Raw genomic sequence first — 21,332 nt, 5'->3', positions numbered from 1 at the left:
TCAGGCTTTGAACCCAAGTGGTTTCATAGTCTGTCTGTTTGCTTTATTGTTTTACAAACAATATTGCTTTGTTCTGGAAGTGAAAGTAGAATTTCCAGATAATTGACACAGGACTTTAAGGAAAATAAAGTGCAGTCAGAATAAACTGGGACATGGTAACAGTGCAGTATGTAGATTTTTAAGATTAAAATATCTCTGTCTCGCAAGTGCTTTTCTCTTAAATTCTTGTATAACAGTATCTCTGAATAGCAGATTTTCTTATAACATGATTTGGAATATGAAGTAACAATCTGGACAGAAAGTTGATTAGAGAAACCATCATGTTTTAATTCAGTGTTTATTGAAAGATACTTCACAAATAAATAGCAGTCTCCTTGTTCAGTGAACATCCCAGTTGAAGCATAGATTATCACCTGAAAAGAAAAGCTTACATGTGATAAGAGAATTACTCCAGCCTTTTGTTTGCTTTTGGTATCTAGTGGTAGTCTTTTATTTAATTTTTACAAGGCATTACATAGTGCCTGTGAACTGATCCCAATTATTAGAAGACTCCTAAAAGTAATGCAGAGTCTGTTTATAGGAACACCAAAGAATGTCCTTTTGTTCCTCGAAGACCTCATGTTTCTCACTTGGCACTGGTCTAGTGGTCTACATGTGTCAAGCTGGCTTGTCCAAGTTTAACTTCTTTTCAGATTAGGGATATGGGCCCTACTCTGTTCTGCTTACCAGTTCTGTGCTGATACGGGTATGTCCCAGATCTTGTCAGCACCTTTGCTGAGCCTGCTGCAGACACCAGTGTGAAACTGGTCAGTGAATGCTTGGTACAATAAGTGTGGCAACTTAACTCCCAGTGTTTGGAATTTGCACAAATTAAAAATGTAAGATTATTTCACTGAACCTGTTCTTCTGTTGTTTGGAGATATGTACAGTTTGAGACTTGACATGGTAGATTTCTAAAGGCTTTCAAAATCTTGTCTTTGATCAGGGGAGTCCCGTTTTTGAAATAATGGTCCCTGTGCAGCTGTCAATAGTCTATGCTAAGCATAAAGAAATGAGAGCCTAATTAACTAAATGATCAAGTAATTTTGACTTTGAAAAAGATTTACTAGAAGTAGAAGCAACTCTGGTAACTTCCATAATGAATGGTCTTTGTGCTTTAAGAGAAGCATTCACCTGTTTGGCTCCTAGAATAAAGCTGGGCAGGAGAGTAAAGATATCTTCCCGAAAAAAAGTGTCTAGTATCTGTAGGTTTAAGTTTGGTTTAAAAGCTTGAGAAATCTGCTGATATGTATTTGTTAATTTTGTTTTATAGAATAAACTTTTCAGCTTAATCCAGATATTATCAACCCTTTTATTTCACCTTTTATTAGAAATCAAACTTAGAAGTCATCCATAAAAGCCACAGAAATTAAACATGTTTAGAAGTCAGTCTTCTAAAGATGTAGTGGAAAATGTTGCTATTCTTGATTTCGGTTTTTGGGGGGAAATACATTGAAGGAGTCACAATTAGCAGAAAGCACTTACTGCAATCAAGCATTTCACTTACACTGTGTTATGTTACCATTAAGGGATTTTAGTTTTCAACTTAGTGTGTATAAAAGCTCTGCCAGAACGTTTGTTGTTTCCACGTAATTTCCATTTGTTTACTTCCAAGTTGCAAAGTGTTGGTTCTGCTTGTACTAAATCATCTGTGATTAAACCACCTAATAGCCTTAGCATGCTCTGAAACCATATGCATTGACGTGAGGACGGTGGGGTTTTTCAGTGGGACATAGTGCTACAGAAGCACATAGCTGTCAAAACTGTTAAGCTCTTTCAGACTGTTCCTCACTGTTTTAGCCATGCCAGATTTTTAGCTGAACCCGAGGTGTGTGTAGAGCGAGCAGGGGTATGTTCTAGAAATCCTCAGGCAAGCGTTTATTTTCCCCCAGTTTAATTTAGTAGTTTAAGCTTTTGTATATTTTCTACATTTCATTCCACTAGTTTTACAATTTTTGCACCATAGAGTAAACAAGAAGCAAAATGCAGTTTTGATTCCTCTTTTTAGATGCTTAAAGATAACCTTGATGTTAACATCATAGCTTAGAAATTCCAGGATACTGTGTGATTGACAGAAGATGCTCCTTGGAAGAGGAAGGCAGAAATGTATTTTAGATCTGTGATGCGCTGTCAGTGGATGAACTTTGAGCTCTGTTTTTTTCTTTTTTTCTTTTCAGCTCTCTTTAAGCTGGAGCAGTTTAAGCATCTCTAAGCATCTCTCAGAAAGCAGCTATAGAACATAGATGTTAGGAATTAGAAATGTAAGAGAATTAAGCCGGTGGCAGTCAGTTTTAATAAAGCAGTAGCTTTCAGTATGCTAACATAAAGGTGATGCTTGGTTAAATTGTAAGGAGGAGCAAATGCCTGAAATGAAGAGTGGGGTTTGGGGTGTGTTTTTGCAATACAGAAAGTCTTCATTTGCCATTTAAGCACCAGTGACATGAGGGAATGTTTGAGGCTTTTAGTGAGGATGTAGCTATATCTGTGTTAATGTTGATTTTTCTCCTTTGCTAGACAAATGTTTAAGCTTGCCTTCATTTTGCAAATGTGTATGAAGCTGCTTGGCCTGATGGCAGACTCCCACATTTGTTGATCCGGTATGCTCCATTGAAGGTGTAATGGAAGACCAGGCAGCACACTGAACTTGTGCCTCTGGTGTGTTTGGAGGACAGTTTGGAGCATGAGGGAGTTAGTCTTCCCCAGCAGCTGGCTTATAGAAGTGTAGGGCTTTTTCTTGCAAAATCTGTAGGGTTGTACTTGGCTACCCCAAAAAGTTTGGAAATTTTCAAAACAGTTTGGAAATATGTAAGATGAGACAAGGAAAAGTTCTGTCATGGAGAACTATACCAGAAGATACTTTCTACCCCCATGATTATGTCAGCTGAAAATTTCTCCCTCTACAAGATTATTCTGATTTTCCTTTCTCTCCCCCTCCATTATATGGTCAGCAATAGCACTTAAAGCAGCATGATCAAGAAGAATTCTGGAAGGATATTAGCTGGATGTTAGTTAATTTTCCGCAGCAAACAGTTTAGGAAGGGTTTCTGAAGGAACAGATTGCAGTTAAGTATTGAGCTTTACAAGAGTTACATCTTCAAACGTCATTTTGTGCTTTTGGAGCTCTTCAAATGACAAGGTGTGTTTGTGCTTTGGCAACTGGTGTTTTGTGGTAGTCTGTGGCATGAGCAGAATGCAAAGCGTGCCTGGAATTTGGATTTGTGGTAGGGCTTTAGGGATGGCAGGAAGCCAGAAACATGGTTTTTTTTTCTAGTCAGTAAGTGCTTTTGAGGAAATGTTGAGGACAGTGGTGAACTTACATTTTTAGATACTGTGTGGTTTTCCTAGCCCTTTGCCATTGCCTGTTTCCCTTTGTATGTTGACGGAGTTTATACTAGTCAGATGGGGCAGAACTTGCAGAATGTTGCAGGTCAAAATCAGATTGATTGTTATTACCAAATTGTGCGTCTCGGCTTGTTTCAAGACTTGATTCAGAGTTCCCTTCTTCACACAGTGTATTTCATGTGGACACACTGTTACTGGAGTAATGCAGGCGCTGTGTTCTCTGGCTGTACAGAATCAGATCATTTTGTTTCCTTCTTTTTGTCAGTAAAATCATGCAGATGCTGTGTTGGGTTGGGCAACATGAGAACTGGCCAGTGCTCCAGATGGCGCTAGTGAGGCTTTTATGGTTTTTAGCATTGTAACATTTGTTTTCATTTTTTCCTGTAATAAATCATCTGCTCTATTTTTTCACTTCGGCAAAGTCATCTTTGAATGTCACTAAAATGGCAATCCAAAATTACTATATAAGGAAGAGTATGGCTTTTAAAACTAGCTTTATGCATTTAAATCTAGAGAGCATAATTGATGATTGTCTGAAATAACTGGCAACTTTCCTATTCAAAACCCTGACAAAGTTTTAACCATTTTCTTTAGAAGAGCAGTCTGCTATTTCTGAAAGACTGCTTATCAGATCCCATTACACAGAGAGAACTATAGAACTAATGGTCCCTTTCTTTAGAACATGGGAGAATCTTTGTTTTAAAAAAAAAAGTACAACTGGTTCATCACCAGAGCTGTTATTTCTTGATTTCTTGATTTTGTACATCTGTTGGAACTGGCGAAAATGCTGTAGTACGCATTCTTTCCTCTCCAGAGAAAGGGAGGAGGGGAAGGCTTGTGGTCACAGGCTTGGCTGTGTTATTGTGCTTATTTCCTACTTTTTTTCTATTATTTTTTCTTAAAAAAAAAAAAAAGGCAACGCAAAACCAACCATCCAAGTACTATCTTGCCTGAAATGAATGCTTGGGGAGGATGGCAATTTCCACTGTCTGGTAGGATCTGTGTGAACATACGGATGTTAGTAAGAATGTAGTTATACTAATGCTTTCAAGGTTAGTCTTGTACTTCTAAGACATACAGACATAATTTATCACCAGCCATGGGCTATAGGATTTGTGTGTTGGACACTGTCCACCAGCTGTATGTATCTAGAACATCATGTCAAAGTCTGAGAGAGAAGGATGTTCCTTTCTGTCATCACTGTTGAGCAATTTCATTTATTTCACCTTTTTTCTTTAGATAAGGGAATACTTTAGCTCATTTAATGAGAAACAGCGGCTATAAAGCTATTAAATTTGTTCTGGGAACAGAAGCAGGTAAAGTATCCAAGATTCCTTTTGACTAGATTTTAGGCTGAAAATGTTCCCTTAGGAGGGAAGGAAGAGTGTGTTATGTTTTTGAAATACGCTTTAATAAAATAAGATTTTTTAGATAGTGTTCCACAGAGGTAAGATTTTCCTTTGGGAGGGAGGTAATACTAATTCAGCATTTGAAAAAAGCCCACAAACTATAGTGACTTTTAAACTTTCTTAAAAATCAAACAGTCTAGTGGTCTGAAACACATGACCTCTATTTTACAAGTCAGATGAGAGGGGGGTGTGGGTACTGTGCTTTTTATGGGAGGGTTCCCTTTTTTGTTTGGGTGGGGTTTTTTGTTTGGTTAGTTTTGGGTTTTTTTCTTTTTAAATTCTTACATTTGAGGAAGGAAGTATTCTGGTAGGGTACTACTATAGTATTCTGGTAGGGTACTACTGTACTAGATGATAGTATAAATAGAGTAATGTTGACTTGGCTACCTGCTGGTATGTATGCAATATCAATCTACAGTAGTCTGCAGAGGACCCAGCAGTGGGTGTGATGCACATGTTGCTTTGGTGAGCTGAACAGCCCGTGGGCTGTTTCTGTGTTTCCTCTTCAGAGAGGGATTCCTGTTCCTGCTGCTGGTTAGCCTTCCACTGAAACTTCCTAGTCTTGACCCAGTCATTTCAGTGATCCTGTCCTGAAGACAGGAAATAGTTGGAAATAGTTGAAGTTTTATATGTGATGAGAATCTGGGGTTTGGGGCTTTTTTTAATAAAAGTCAGTATAATGAGAAAACCAAATGTCACCTTTACTAGTGGTTGCTTGGATAGCAATACAGAAGTTTAAGGGCAAGACGGCATTGGCTGTCACTCACTATGTAGCTCTGCTTCCTGAAATATTCAAGTGCCTTGCATGATAAAAATGCATCTGGGTACTTCCCTGAGAATCCTTACATTTTGAGAATATCTTGAGTTGTTTAGTTACAGTGACTCAGTTCCTGATGGCAGTCTAAATGGATTCCAAATAGACACATCTTTCTTATAATTAACTATATAGGGTTTGTACACGACATATGGAAAGTGTAACAGAGAGAAAACAGAAGTTTCCAGTGCTGTTAGCCTATTACTAGGCTTTGTAGAAGAACTTGTTATACACTTACTTAGCTGTCACCTTACGTTATGGTAATTTCTACACATGTTCACATACCATCTCCCGTAGGGAGCAAGGGAGTAAAGATGCCGTTCTCAGCACTTGCTTAAGTGTTGCAAGGATATTCCTTGACCACAGGGAAATTTCAGGCTTGTTAAGATGAGAAGGATGTAAAGGACAGAACAAGCTGACAGAAAAAGTATCGCGTCAGATGGTGACAAGATGGTAGTAATACAAATAACAAGTCATTAGAGTGCTGTGGCCTTTCAGAACTGAAAGTGATGGGTGTGTTTCTAATCTGGTTTTTTTTTTTTTTTTTCATCTTTCCTCCTAATACAGGGATTTCCTCTGAAGAATATGCTGGAAGCGGTTTCATGTGAATTTTCTGCATGACAACTCTCAAACTGGATTGCATAATAATATGCCTGTATTCTCTGTTACTTTGATCCTTAAAAATGATTAGCATTGTATATGAAATTTAACCCATTTCTGATGAGTGACCTAGACATGAGTTTACATCGGCAAATGGGTTCTGATCGGGACCTCCAGTCTTCTGCCTCCTCTGTGAGCTTGCCATCAGTTAAAAAGGCACCAAAGAAAAGAAGAATTTCACTGGGCTCTCTTTTTCGGAGAAAAAAAGACACAAAACGCAAGTCTAGGGATTTAAATGGAGGTGTTGATGGAATTGCAAGTATTGAAAGTATTCATTCAGAAATGTGTACAGACAAGAACTCTATTTTCTCCACGTGTACCTCTTCTGATAACGGAACAACCTCTAGCAGCAAACCAAGCGGAGACTTCATGGAATGCCCCTTGTGCCTTTTGCGGCACTCCAAGGACAGGTTCCCGGAGATAATGACTTGTCACCATAGATCGTGTGTGGATTGTTTACGTCAGTATCTCCGGATAGAAATCTCTGAGAGCAGAGTTAATATTAGCTGTCCAGAATGCTCAGAACGATTTAATCCTCATGATATTCGTTTGATACTAAATGATGACATCTTGATGGAAAAATATGAAGAGTTTATGCTTAGGCGCTGGCTGGTTGCGGATCCTGATTGTAGGTGGTGCCCAGCTCCGGATTGTGGGTATGTACTTTGTTTCCCAATGTCTACAAAAAAGTGACAGCATAAATAATGTTCACAACATTATGCTTTTTGAAAAGTTAATTGCTTTGCTTTAGCATTCTGTTAGGTGGTGTTCGAGTAGGTGGTAGGCAGAATTCTCTTAAAACCCAAAACAACACAACAAATGAAAACCAGAACAACAAAAAACCCTCCGTAAGCCACAGCCCACTTTCCAATGTAAAATTCATCCTCAAGTAGGATTTTTTTCTAAACAGAGGGAATTACAGCAATGTCATGAAACTTACTGGTAGGTAGTTGCTATGTACCTACATCAGGCAAAAAAAACAGATGTTGCACTTCCAGCTAAAGTGAAAACCTGGTGGCTGTACTTTTAACTTAGTCCATTTGTTAAAGCACAGTGGGTATTTTGGTGGGTTTTAACTGTGAAAAAATGATTGAAGATTTTTTTTCAATAAAAAAGCCTTTCCAGCCTTAGATATCCATCCTGTGACTGGTTGAGACACTGCTTGTTGCCTGTCAACAGGATTGTAATGTAAGATAATAATCAGTTTGTTCCTGCTTATTATCTGGGGAACATAGTGTTTTATCATTGCTTTGATACTTCAGCAGTCCTGAAACCATCCTGAATTCTGATGTGAGTAGGCTGAATGCTGCTGAGCAGCTCATCACACTTTTCTGCTGTTGGTGTCTTGTAATGCCCTTCAAGCTGCGATTTTGGAGATTGTGTGTTGTTATAATGTCTAAAGGTTATAGCCATGACTACAATCTGGATGTGCAGTGCACGCTACAAATGAAGAAGGTGACATCTCTGTTTCAGAGCCTCACAGATGAGCAGTAAGTAGAAAGAAGAAAAGGAAGAATGTTGAAAGATAAAAAGCAAATTGGTGACTATATAAATTGTAGACTGGTAGGTAGGTTAAATATTCATAAATTAATGTTTAGGTGTCTAATGTTTAGGAGGCTTTCAGATCTAACCTGTATGTTAAGAAACACTTGAAATGCAGTTTTGCTTTCATACTTCAAATGAAACAAAATTTGCCAATGTGGGTCAAAAAGCAGGGGCCGAGAAGGTGATAGTCCCTTATGTGCTCTGGTCCAAAGTGGATGGCATTCTTGTGGTATAGTTTGAGAAGGAAAAGTACTTGAGAGATTGATTGGTTGCCTGAGCATTTAACAGCCATGTGGGCAGAACCAGTATAGCTTGCCTGTAATATTTTGATACTGCAAAAGGAAACAACCACTAGAAGGCTTTATTAGATAGGTAGAGGTATGCTTTGCCCAAGTTTCCCTGAGCATTTGTGTTTTGGACAAATTGTTGTTACTCAGGGTAACGGGAAGTATGTAAGAACTGTTAAATCATTTTCTGTTGAACTATGATTTGGTGATTCAGATACTGATTTAGTACTTCAGTAAGTAGGCAAAGTCAGATTTGTTTAATAGAGACTCTTCACTGTGCTTGTTTATTGTGCGTAAGTCATCTGTTTAAAAAGTAAATCCCAAGTACCTTTAAATGGTCAGAAGCTGCAATAACTGCTACAGGTAATACACCATTATAAAGAATGGATCTTCAGAGTGAAGTTAAAGTTAAGCACAATCATGTGCAACCACAGCAAATATTTAAGTCGTTGCTCCAGAACTGCCTCCTGCATACTCCTTACTCTGAGAGTGAATCCTGTGGAAAACACAGTATGCTGCCAGGAAGCTAAATTAATGCAGTGTTTGTGTGAGGGGAGTTCTCATTACTAGTATAAAGTTGGATGAAGTTGGTTAGTTACTTGGATACTTCTCCACAGGATCATTCATTATGGTTGTCATCCTAAAGAAACGAGCTTGTGCGGTCATGTTTTGTCTTTTTTCCAACCTATCCTGATCACTTTTGAGACCTTTAGCACCTTCAGATAAGTTGGGCAGAGGGGGGAGAGCATTCAGCATAAGCTAATCTAAGAACTTTTGGGGAAAAAACCCCACATATTACTTGAGCAAGTGAGAGGCCATCAGTAATGCCTCCAAGCGAAGTAAATGCCTGCATGTATATCCTACAGTGACCTTTTTTAATTTGGCCTTTCAGGCAGCCGCTGCAGCAGTGTCTGCAAGCTGGTATGTGCCTGGCTGGGAGCCTGCTGCAGCACTGGTCTCACCTCACCATCAGCTGGGGAGATGAGAGGAAGCACCCAGGAGGTGGGGAGAAGTGCCAGTGGCATAGAATATAGTAACAGGGACTTAATGTTGTTGTGGAGTGTAGAAGGGGGATGAAGGAATAGTATAGGCGTGAGGATTAGGGACGCAAGCGCTATTCAGACTTCCACTGAACAGCCTATGTCAGCATTGTTTAATGACGTATCTTGCCCAGTATGCACAAGCTTCAGATCAGCAGATACTCACTTTAACAGTTACGTGATACAATAGTAGTTCAGTTTCTCGTTGCTTTGGCAACTGTAATCCACTTGTACAATATGCAATTAAAATTGAGGGCTTTTTTTCTGAACAGTTTTTGATAGGTGGTGCTGGCAGAATGCATTGGGGTTAGGATGATAGCTGAACTGATTTTAGCATGGGTCAAATATTTCATGAAGGGGCTGGATGGAATGCATTTACTGAATTTGCAATTAATCCCAAAGTAGGAGACGTGCAGTAAGTTTAGGGGGTAGCATTATTTCCTAAAGCTGTCTTTAAAAATAAGTAAAATAAGTACTGTAATAAGTAGGGAATAGGTGGAAAGTAGAGCATCTCGGGAAGAAAAAAACCTACTGCACAAATAGGTAAGAAGGAATTGAGTGGGTAGTGCATGACAGTGCTTAGCTCTCCTCAGCATTGACAAAACATCCCATGTAATATTATTTCAGGGTTTGGGCGTCATGCTTGGACAAAGATCTGGACCAGATAAAGAGAAAATAATTCTAAAAACTTTGATCCCTGAAGGGGAAAAAATGATCAAGGGGAAGAAAAAAAAAAAAAGGAAGCTAGGTTACTCTGTTATAATGGGGTTGGTTTACATCATGGGCCCCCATGAAACAACAAAGACTATTTAAGAAGTAAATATCTTTCAGATGTCTTCCACTCTATTTGGGGTAAAAATAGGTCTTAGAGATGGCGAAACTGGAACCAAACAGATCTTGAAACAAAGTAGTGAGTGTATTGCTACTGATTCTGTCCCAGTGGAAAATACCATGTCTTCCCCAAGAAAGAAAATAGAGATTTGTTAGGAGGAGAACCTCTGTTGTCGTAGTTAATGTCCTCAACAAGCTGCTTGGGAGCTATGGGGTCTCTTTACTAAAGCAATTTAATGCCGTGAATGGTCCATACTGGTGGCACCACAGACTTCCTGATCCTGAGCTACTTCATCCTTAGTTTTTGTTGCAAGCTCAAATGCATCCTGACTGTTGATGGTACCTGAGATACTGTAAAAGTCTGGACCTGCTGCAGCCTACCTGTAGTGGCTGTGTAGGGGACACTCACAAGTAGGTGATCATTCCCTGGGAAGCAGCATGGATAAGGAACCCTTTTGGGCTCTGTTCCAGGCCACATTTTTTAGATTCTATTTCCTCGTATCAGTTTTCCAATGTCATTTTAGCAAGCCTTAGTAAATCACTATTCCAAATGTGCTCTGTCATTTCTTCTGTCTGAATTATTTAATGACTTTGCTCTGAGGTTGTATTGCTGACAGTGTTAGAAGGGAGCAGCAATTCCCATCATTTATCTTTGTCAAGCAAAAAGCAGATTGGGCAAAAAAGTGCAAATTCCTTCATTCTTCCTCTCGCTGTACATCCTTTCTTCAATTAATTGTTCTTTGTCTCTGGTTTTCGTTTTACTCATTATTACTTTGAATTTGGTTGGATGTCCCTTCTCTCAGCCTGACAAGAACTTTTGGCTTTTACATCACCTGTAAAATGAATGCAAAATGTTGAAATTAAATCTGTAATCTTGTACAGTTTGAACTGAGAATAACTTCGGTTTAAAAAGTGACTTTCTAAAGGTAATAAATCAGACCCAAATGGGGAGTGCTTTCAGAGATGTGCCCATTCTTTATTAGCAATGGGAAGCAGGATATAAATTGATACTTTATTCTGTGGTCTACAGTTGAGATTCTTTGATACAACATTAGTGAGTCCTGAATGTGTCCCTGTATACTGAAGAAGTATTTGGATCAGTGTCTCTTTGTGTACACACAAAGCAATTATCTTCTCAGTTGCAGTAAGTGGGGATAATAGAGCTGATTAACTTGGCAACAATACAGAAGAGTCTAGCAATTACTGAAACAAATTTTTACTTGGAAAGTAAGAAATATTTGAAAACAGGCACACACATATCTCTTTTATTTGTCACTGCATCATCTTAAATTAAAGGTTGAAAACTCCTATTTGTTTGCAGAACTTCTGGGGGGAGTGAAGCTCAAACACGCTGTTTCAAAACAACGAAAGGGGTAGGATTTGCATTAACTTTAGAGCTTCAGATCTAGCTACTCTAAAATGAGTAATAGCTAAATGTGCAGATACATATATGAGTGGGGATAATTTTAGTATCATTACTGATAAGGAATATTTTGAGTTAATTTATACAACTGCTATAAATTTGGAAGAGGGTAGAAAAACCCCAATATAGTCTTCTCAAATGGAAATACTTTCATTTGAATAGCCATAAATTTAAGCCCTACTGCATTTTTAAGTCTGTTGAAATCTATTTAGGGGGACTGTTCATGTGAAAAGTTTTAAGTGCTCATACCAGTGGACTTAGTTGATTTAAAAGAAAGTTATTGCATAAAATAATTGAAAAAAATACAGTGGGTAGTAATAAAGGCATGTGTGTTTGTGTGTGTGTATATATATTTAGGATTAATATTAACTGTAGTACACGCTGTATTTTCATCCTGTAAACTTTAAAATGCAAACCTGATGGAGGAATTTGTTTGTGACAGATCACTTAGCAGGGATCCTCACAGATATAAAAAGGATCAAGCTTAAACATGTTCATAGTGACTGGGACACTTCTGAAACTATAACTTTTTCTATTTGCTTAAACACCTTCTCTGGTTTTATTGTCCCATTCTTCTAAACTGTGGTGCTTTGTGACTGTGAAGGTTACAGTGGTACATTCAGCCTTAAATACAGAATATTTCAATACTGATTTAAGTTATTAAGGTGGGGAATAGCAAAATGTTGCACTGGTTGTAATATTTCTGTACAACCACAGTCTAATGTGATAGTTGTGGAAGGAGGTGGTAAGGAAGCTTATGTCAACTCCTGATGTGCACTGCCTCTGTACCTGTTTCAGCTGCTCTGGCAGCTGTCTTGTCTGCTTTGGTCTATAGATACAATTGGTTTTATTAACAAAATTCTCTCTTGCCCCTCTTGATCATTCAAGATATGCAGTGATTGCTTTTGGATGTGCCAGCTGTCCCAAGCTTACGTGTGGACGAGAAGGCTGTGGAACTGAGTTTTGCTACCACTGTAAGCAGATTTGGCACCCCAACCAGACCTGTGATGCTGCTCGCCAGGAGAGAGCTCAGAGTCTGCGCCTGAGAACAATTCGTTCTTCATCTATTAGTTACAGCCAGGAATCTGGAGCAGCAGGTATTTATGATTAAGATACTGTGTCTGTAAAGTATCTTTTTTCATACATTTGCACAATTAACCCTAAAAAGCAAAGAAGGGAATAAATAGTAGCATGGTAGATACCAGCTGCTTTGGCTTTATATTTCAGAAACATAAGGTTACTATTTTAAGCTTGAATTCACATATTAAATGTTATAATTTGAAGTATTCTGTGACCAGAGCACCTGACTTTGCTCTTAGAGGCATTTTAAATTCTTACTTCTTAGCTGAAAAATACAAAGTCGAAGGAACTCTCTGCAAAGCATTCTCTGTGTTTGGCACACTGTCTTTGTTAGTTACATCACACGCTGGGAACACTTACTTTCTCCACTGTAGGTGAAATTTCACAGGGCTGCCAATAATAAAAGCTATTAAAAATAAAACTCAAAACTACTTATTTTCTGCTTTCAAAATAGACTGTTAGTCTGATGCCAGCTCTGATGTTTGACATCTATGTTTGTTAGTACTAATTTCTGTTTTTCAGTAAAATGCTCGTCTACTAGAAAGCAGACCATTCTGTATCTTAAAGTTGAGCTTGTTTGTACCTCCTGCCAAAAAGAGGATAAACTATTTAGAGTAGTATTTTCCAGTGCAAGAGTCCAGTTTGCTATTGGTAAGAATTGGCTCCAATTACACCAGACTCTGATTTATTTGGCAACTTTGTGTCTGCCTGATCAATCAGGGTAAATACCTGGTGGAAAGGTATTGTATCTAGAGTGAGTCTCTCTTGTACCTAGAGTGAGTCTCTCTTGGACCTAGAATGAGGCTGTTCTCCAGCCCAGCCCTAGACTTCAGAGACTGATTTGGTTTTTTTTGCTGGCTTATTTTAACAAGGCACCCCATCTTGCCTTAAAAATTGGCATCCCGCTCTAGTTATCAAACAAATAAATGGGCATGCCAGCTCTTACCAGGACCTTTCAGTCCCTCCCAACATGAGCAGCAGCAGCCCTGTGCTGCAAGAACTTGCTCAGTTTAGTAACTGCCCTGTAGGTTGTGCCTCTGTTCCCGCCTGGGAATAGCTATTATGTTTTTTCTCTCTCTGTCCCTGTGCACTGGAGTTGGTAGAGTTACCGTTTTGTGCTGGTTCGACACCTCTTTGGATATATTTTATACGAAGTATATTCCCTCTTTTCGCTTTGTCTTGCCTTGTAGCACAGGGGCAGTACACTTGGACATCTGAACTAGGCACTGCAAGGTGTTTCTGCTGCTGTGAATAAATAGCTTGTCCCAAAGTGCAGGTGCTAACCAGTAATGTGAAGATGACAACTATGGCTGTGTCAGCATACAAGTGTTTCACTGTTGCTCAATGACCCCTTGTTTGTTAATGATAGAGCTGGTCCCTTATCTATGTTTTTCAGTATTTGACCTGGGAGCAAGGAGAACTTCCAGAATTTTCTTCTTGCTACAATATTTTTTTTGTAGGGAGTAAGTACTAAGTAGGGCTGTGAAAAGGACTTAAGAGAAGGTTTGTGATACCAAAGAAACGTACTGGATGTGGAAGGGAGGATGGATTTAAGATAAGAAGAAATAAGAATGGAGACTGAATATTCAAGTAAAGCATTGAAAACAGCATAAAATGTAAAACAGGATTATATTTAAAGAGATGATATTATCAGTCCTGTATTAACATACATGTTTAATGTCTGATTCTAATATGTTACATTAAGCATAGAAAATCCTTGAACTGAGTGCATGCATTAACTATTCAGTTACTTGAATGCCAGGTGATATGCCTTGTTTTCATTAGTTCTACTCAGTCCAAGGTTTACAAATACAAAAAGCTATCAAGTCATTGCCAAATCAGGACGTGTAAAGCAAACTTATAATAAACTTCTTCCATTTTTCATATAACGGTTCAGTCAGTTTTCTCAAATATCTATATTTTGATTAAATCTGCTTGCTCAAGAACTGATATGATCTTAATATTCATTTTTAAACAGCTGATGACATAAAGCCATGCCCCCGCTGTGCTGCTTATATAATAAAAATGAATGATGGAAGCTGCAATCATATGACTTGTGCTGTCTGTGGCTGTGAATTCTGTTGGCTGTGTATGAAAGAGATCTCAGATTTACATTATTTAAGGTACATAGAACAAAAAAAGAAATCTGTGTTGCTGTCAATTTGTTTTCCAGAATGCTTAAAAGTAGATTCTTGGGTGCTGTAAGTCCGACTTTCTTCCTGTTTGAGAATCACAGTTGAAGTATCCATATCTGAGAAGTTAGTTTTTAGTGCATGTATTAAAATTAGTGCTGTGACATTTTTATCTTAAAATACCTTCCTAAGTTTCATGCATGCAACATGTACTTAGTAGAACAAATGAGGGTTTAGATTAATATACCTACTCTTTTCACTGATGTTTTTATATAATCTGTATTGTCTTCATAGTCATACAGAAACTCTGTTTATATAAGCTATCACAAATTGGCATGTAGTAACATACGAAATGCTTCTCTTTATGTTGCAAAATATGCTGTAAAGGAAAAAAAACCCACAAATAACTGATGTTTGGTATCCATAACATCTGTAATGTCAACCTAATAATTTTGGAACTAAAGAACAGTAGTGTATAGTTATGTTGATTTATTTACAATTTCTTTACACTTCTTTCTATTAGCCCTTCAGGTTGCACATTTTGGGGAAAGAAACCATGGAGCCGTAAGAAGAAGATACTGTGGCAGCTAGGAACACTCGTTGGAGCTCCTGTAGGAATTGCCTTAATAGCTGGCATTGCTATTCCTGCTATGATTATTGGAATCCCTGTGTATGTGGGACGTAAGGTAAAATGTACTAAAACTCCTAACATGCTTCAGGTTTTTTTACCTCCTGCTTTGTATGACTTAGGCAGTCTTCACCTGTGTAAAAAAAAAACAAACCAACAACAAACCCTGAAAACAGAAACAAACCAACCCCCCAGAAGACACGCCAACCAACCTCTGTATTGTTCAACTTGTACAACTTACTTCAGTTGTACAGGAAGGAGAAGCAGTGTGTTTAAGAATGCAGTTCCTCTTAAAACAGGCAGAGCAAAACACTCGACAGCTTCCAGTTTCTGCATCTTGCCATGGAAGTTCCTGCATGCTGCTTTTTCCAAGTTACTTTGTTTTTAATCACTGTTTTCCTTTGTGCACCTTAGAATTAAACAATAGAGGAGAAGGAAAGCAAAAAAGGTATCCTTATTTTTCTTAAAAACAGGTAGTTACTGGTATTTTAGTACAAAGTTCTGCTAGTATAGGTGTTTGCATGTACACATTTAAGCATTTATACTCAACAGCTTGTTGGTTGCCTTGGGCCAGTCCACTATATGGAGTAGTGTTCCATGCAGGTAGCTAGGCTGCATCGATCTTCATTTAGTGTTTGTGGGAATCAGCTAGGAATTACGATGTTAATCAGAAGGTAGTTGATGTATTTCCCCTAAAAAATATAACAGTTTTTAATGATAAAATAAATGACAGATTGCAAAGAGAAGAAAAGATAATTGCATCTCCTATTTAGGATAAAGTAGTAAGTTACTCGAGTCTTCTGGAAATGGACTTTCTGAAATGATGACTTGCTTTAGTAGGCACTGAGTGTTCAGTTACATGTCCTGGATGGCATAATCAGATCGGTGTTTCTGCTTGTATCAGCATGGATTCTCACAGTGACTTGCACAGGCACATAATTCTACTTTTAATTGGGGTGGAGGGGAGGGTGTTTCTCTCACATGAGCTGTTGCTGCCAAAGTCCAGAGATGCAGCTTTTCAATTGTGTTCTTTTTATTTTTTACTTTCAAGCAAATACTCTACCTTCTGCTGTGGTTGTTTTTTGACCCTTTTATTCTGTTTTATCTTAGTCACATACAGTCATTAGAACTGTATAAAGTGTAAGAGGAAGAAGGCAGCAGTTACCTGTTTCAAATTACTATTGCGTGTTCTGCTCTTACTCATTAGATTTTGGGATAGGTCTAACATTGTCTTCCTACATGAAATTATTGTTCTATCTTCAGCTGACATAAAGAATCCTTTTGTTTTGCAATATCCCATTACATATCTGATAATTTTTAAGTCCACCTTAATTCTTATGTCCAAACAAACAGCACTTTCAGTTTTTCTTGACCACCTCTCAAGAAACCACATGGTTTGAGACTTCTGGTTCTAATCTTTTCTGGATTTCCTTCCAGTTGTCCATACCACCTCTGTTTTTGTCCAGTTTGAATATAGCAGTGAAGCTGAAGCATTACTACTGCTGAGTGAAATGAAAGAATGATCCTCTGCATGTAACTGCCAGTTGCTTCTCTCAACAACATGCTATTTTCATTTTGTGTGCTCTAAAACACATACACTTCCCCACTGTACTGGTAATTTAGGCTCTTGGTTTCTTCCTAAGGGGACTCTAGAGCTCATTGCTGTTGTGCTGCATCTTAGTCATTTTTCAGCTTCTCAAGGCTAGTATGAACTCTGGCATTCTTGCAACCTTGCCAAAGTGTATTGACCTGAAATTCAACACACATGTTCTTCCATATTCCTGGTTAATGAAAATGTTTAATGCTGTTGGATCCAGGGTATATCTCTTGGGGAAGAAAAATACAGAGTGAATAGTTTCAGTCTGGGGAGTAAAAGAAACTAATCACAACTCAGATGTTTTCTGTCAGTTTTCCTTGAAGCTAATAGATTTCTCTAATCCATTTTTCAGTCTGGACTACTATAACCTGTTTGAGTGTAATACAAGAAATTTCAAAATCTTGTTGAAGTAAGTGCATGACATCTGTTTCTCCCTATCCTCAAGGCTTCTTGTCACAGAAGAAAATTAGATCATCATGATTTCTATTTGAGAAAAAACAAATCAGTTGGCCTCTTTATTCCTGTATTTGCTTTGGTATCTACAAGTTCTCATTTTCAGTTCTCAGGAAATTAAAGTTGAGTTCACTGGTCTTGAATTCCCCAGCCTCTTGTTTTGCACCTTTTTAAAGACTCATTGCAGTTTAACTGGGGTTGGGGGGGGGGTGTTTCTTTTTTTTTTTGGACATCTTCTATGGATAATAATTTTTGAAAATTATTATTAGCCTCTCTGAAATTGTGCCTGCTGAGATGTTTTTTAGATCAGCTCATGTATGTACAGTCTAACCTGCCGTTTTCCAACAGATCTTACTCCTTTGTCACTAGTCGCTTGGCTCACAGTTGATCTTCGGTGACAGCTAGAGGGGAAAAAAACTGAACAGGGCTTCAATTTTGCCTGCTGGCTGTCTTTCCTTTTTGTTAAATGGCAGATTGATCCATTTTGGTCTTCCTCTTACTAGCAGTGTACTTGCAGAATAATTTCTTGTCGACTTTGATGTCCCTTGCTTTTTGTCTCCTCTGTTTTAACCTTTCTGATTTTGTCCTGACACCTTCATGCTGTTTCTTTCTATTCATTCATAGTAATCTGACCTACTTTCTATTTTCTTACTGCTGCTGCTGCTTTGGTAAAGGAAGTTTCCTTGTTCTTTTAAAACATTCTGTCTGTCCTTTGCGTTGGAAGAGTTTGTGCTTGTGCTTTGATGGAGCTTCGCTAAGGAAGTGCTAGTGCTTTCTTTTTATAGATACATCTTGTAACCTGCCAGTTTTTTATGTTTATTGAAAACCCCTCTTCTTCTGGCCCAGTTTTGTTGGTTTTTTTTTTTTTCATTTGAGAAAAAGTCTGAAGTCTTATTCCATGATCATTCCTACCAGTGTAACCTTATATCGCAATATTTTCAATCAGTTTCTTCTCTGCAACCTCTGCCTTCCATTCCTTTTTATTGCTTTACATTTAAGGAATCCAGTAGCCTTTATACATAGTTGTATGCCTTTTGGTTTGGTACTTAGAACTGTAGCTGACAGTAAAATTCAGTGCCTGAGGTGATCCTGCTAATTGCTCAGAGCCCCATGAAACCTGATTTCCCTGGACTTGAAACTCTTACACAGTCATACTGTTCAGTTTCTCCTTTTTAATCCACAAGTAGCTATGTTCCACGTTCAGTTGGCATAATGTACCTCAGAGCAAGTAAATACATTTTCTTTATATGGAATGCAGTGTCTTCTCTGCCCTTTCTTTCTGTCTTGCCTGAACAAATACAAATATTGTACATTTATTCCAAAATGAAGACTAACCTACCAAATCTCTAATTAAAATTTTAATTTAGAAACCACAATACTTAAGACTTCCACTCATTTTATGTCATTCTTTTTGCAGTAGCATATTGATACAAAATATTGTAATTATTCTCTCTAATTTTTATGTTCCTCCTGAGATGTGGTGGGGATTAATTTAGCTTTATGACATCCATTAAGATAGCAACCTCTTGTTCTTCTGTAATTATGTCTTAAGCAAGAATGATGACAAATGAAGCGCATATCCCTGGAAAGCCACATTCTCAGAGAGAGTAAATGAAGCTTGCAAAAAGTGGGAAAACCCAAAACACTGATCTTTGAAGGCCTTCCAGGTTCACGTGGGGTTTGTGGCAGATGAGTTTGAGGCAGTCACGTTTCCGAGTTGCTGCAGACTTGAGCCATCAGTAAGGATACTGCACAGTAGCACAGCAAAGACACAGGTTTGCTGAAATTTTTCTTGTGTCAATAGATTGTCATGAGGGGTGCCAAAGCAATGGAGTGCTTGCTCTCCCTTCCTCCCAGGCTATGTTTGGTGAAGGATGCCTTACTACAAGGATTTTGTGGCTCTTGTTATGTCAACGTCTGTTTTCATAGATCTAATAACCTGTGAAAGTTTCACTCTGTATTGTTCAGGGGAAAGATGGCTGGGAATAAGAAGTGTCAATGTGATCAGATGTGGTAATTCTTTGATCTTGAAAACAGCCTGCTTTTCCCAGCTGTGTAAGCTGGAGTAATGACTGAACAAACAAAAACAGCTGTTCAGTGATTTGGCTCTTCTAACTTGAGGCTGAAAGTGAATGCTTTATTGGTGGATGGGAGGACTTCTAGCTTTTAAGAAGTTGCCTAAAATGAAGAAATTTTCTTTGAGATGAAGAGTAAATTATGACATAGAATGTGGTCTCTCTGGAAGAGAGCAGGGTACAGATTCCAAACTGTCAGTTCTTCCATCCCTGAAGCGATGTATTACTGATGATAGTACTCTAAAACCTCTTTCTCTTTTCTCAGATTCACAATCGATATGAAGGCAAAGACATTTCAAAGCACAAGCGAAACTTGGCTATCGCGGGTGGTGTAACCTTATCTGTAATTGTTTCTCCAGTTGTAGCTGCAGTAACTGTAGGTAAGCAAATATTATTTGGTGTACTGGTAGCACCTTGCAACCAAAACTCTATGAGCACTTTTGAATAAAACACCTGACAAGGCCTATAGTTTCCTTTCAAAGGTGAAGGAACCAAGACAACGAGGAATCTGAGACTATACATTTATTAAGGCAAAATGGAAGATTCAGTACTTAATTTGAATGCAGCATTTCTTGGAGAAAAACAATATTAAATATATTTTTTAACTTCCAAACTGAAGTTATCACATTATCATATCTGGCTTTTAAAACTGAAATACTTAAAGATTTTTTAAAATGATTGACCAAGAAAAACTTGCCACAGAGCCTGGTTGTGTTTTAATAGCTTCATATTAAACTTTTCTCAATGCAGGAGACAAATAGTCTCTTACACTTAATGTTACAGTAGTTGACAAGCTATTTGTTATGCTCTAGGAGTCAGTTTGAATTCTATCACATTTTTTCTCATAGGTAGTGTTGAGAATAGCATTTGAGGAAAATCTGGTGCCTGTATGTTACAAATTGCCTGTCTCATCTTGCCATGTAATTTCAAGACCACTGTAAACAAGCCCTCATTTTTTTTTGAGGACTTGCCCAGCGCTGCCTTGCTCCTCCTTTGGTGCAGCACAGGCATCTTTACAGTTGCACAGCAAGCTGCTGTGTGGGACTGATTAATGTTATGATCCACCATTTAGTTTTAAGCTGGCTCAGCCCCCTTATCCAATTCATCACGCAGTTGTGTTCCCTCTTGTGTCAGAAGTAATGCTTAGAGAAGAGTGAGTGGCCTCAGGAAGACAGTGCTGCTTTTAGCAAGTGGTAGTTTAAATTGCCCTGAAATTGTGGCTTTAAACTGCTTGTTAACAATGGTGGACCACTGTGCAAATGCAGATGTGCTAGTCAAAACTGCCTCTGGTTGCATTGTTCTCACGTAGCTCTGATGTCAGATCCCCGTTAAACAGGCAGTGGGACACAAGAGTCTCATAGTTGTATTTATGGCTTTGCTTTGCCTCGTTCTTTCAAGCTGTTTCTTATTCCTGACCAGAAGTTGTCTTAGGGAAAGCAGTTGTGTGTTATTTTGTGAAGTTTTTGCTCTTGGCCCATTGCCGTTAACATGTGTCCTCCAGTTTCAGGGCATTATATGGCTTCCAAAATAACAGCCTTGAGAACATGGATTTCCTCCTTGAATGCTGTGGAATTTGTAGTGAAGGGGATTCCCTCTAACTGGAACCCTTCTTTTAGGTTAGACTGCAGAGCCTTTGCATTGGGTCTGCCTCCACCCTGGTGTTTTCAGTCTGCCATTTTTCCATACCTTCTACGTACTTCCATCAGTAAAACTATAGAATGGTGTAATTTATATGCCAAAGGAGTAACTTTCACAGTCCACTAGCAGTGGTGGGATTGATGTGTTGTGTATACAGTATGCGCTTTCACTGGTTTCCCTTAGCTCTTGCCATCTTGCTCCACAGAATTGTTTTCTTTTAAGGAAAACTTGCATAATTAAATTTCAAATTGAATCAGTCTGATATGAAAGATCCCACAGTAATATTAATGTTAAGTCCTAGTAAATTGATCGCAAAGCCATGTCTGACTTGAGTGGATG

At 38.3% G+C, this 21,332-nt stretch overlaps 1 protein-coding gene across 2 annotated transcripts in view; it reads left to right on the top strand.

Annotated features, from left to right (window-relative positions):
• RNF19A (ring finger protein 19A, RBR E3 ubiquitin protein ligase) overlaps positions 1–21,332 on the top strand; it is a 57,991-nt gene that overhangs the window by 30,908 nt on the left and 5,751 nt on the right. For both annotated transcript variants that reach the window (XM_061373244.1, XM_061373243.1), the window contains exons 3-7: positions 6,172–6,920; positions 12,279–12,487; positions 14,449–14,593; positions 15,126–15,288; positions 19,621–19,735. In XM_061373244.1, coding sequence (XP_061229228.1) covers positions 6,304–6,920; positions 12,279–12,487; positions 14,449–14,593; positions 15,126–15,288; positions 19,621–19,735 — 1,249 coding nt within the window. In that variant the 5' untranslated portion in view covers positions 6,172–6,303. The remainder of the gene's footprint in view (positions 1–6,171; positions 6,921–12,278; positions 12,488–14,448; positions 14,594–15,125; positions 15,289–19,620; positions 19,736–21,332) is intronic.

Source organism: Neopsephotus bourkii, unplaced genomic scaffold (assembly GCF_033783945.1).
Source record: "Neopsephotus bourkii isolate Nb327-2 ecotype Australia unplaced genomic scaffold, CSIRO-AGI_Nbou_v1 NB_1630, whole genome shotgun sequence".
NCBI lineage: Eukaryota > Metazoa > Chordata > Aves > Psittaciformes > Psittacidae > Neopsephotus > Neopsephotus bourkii.
Note: the sequence above shows the minus strand (reverse complement) of the source record. Positions and strands in the feature narration are given on the sequence as shown.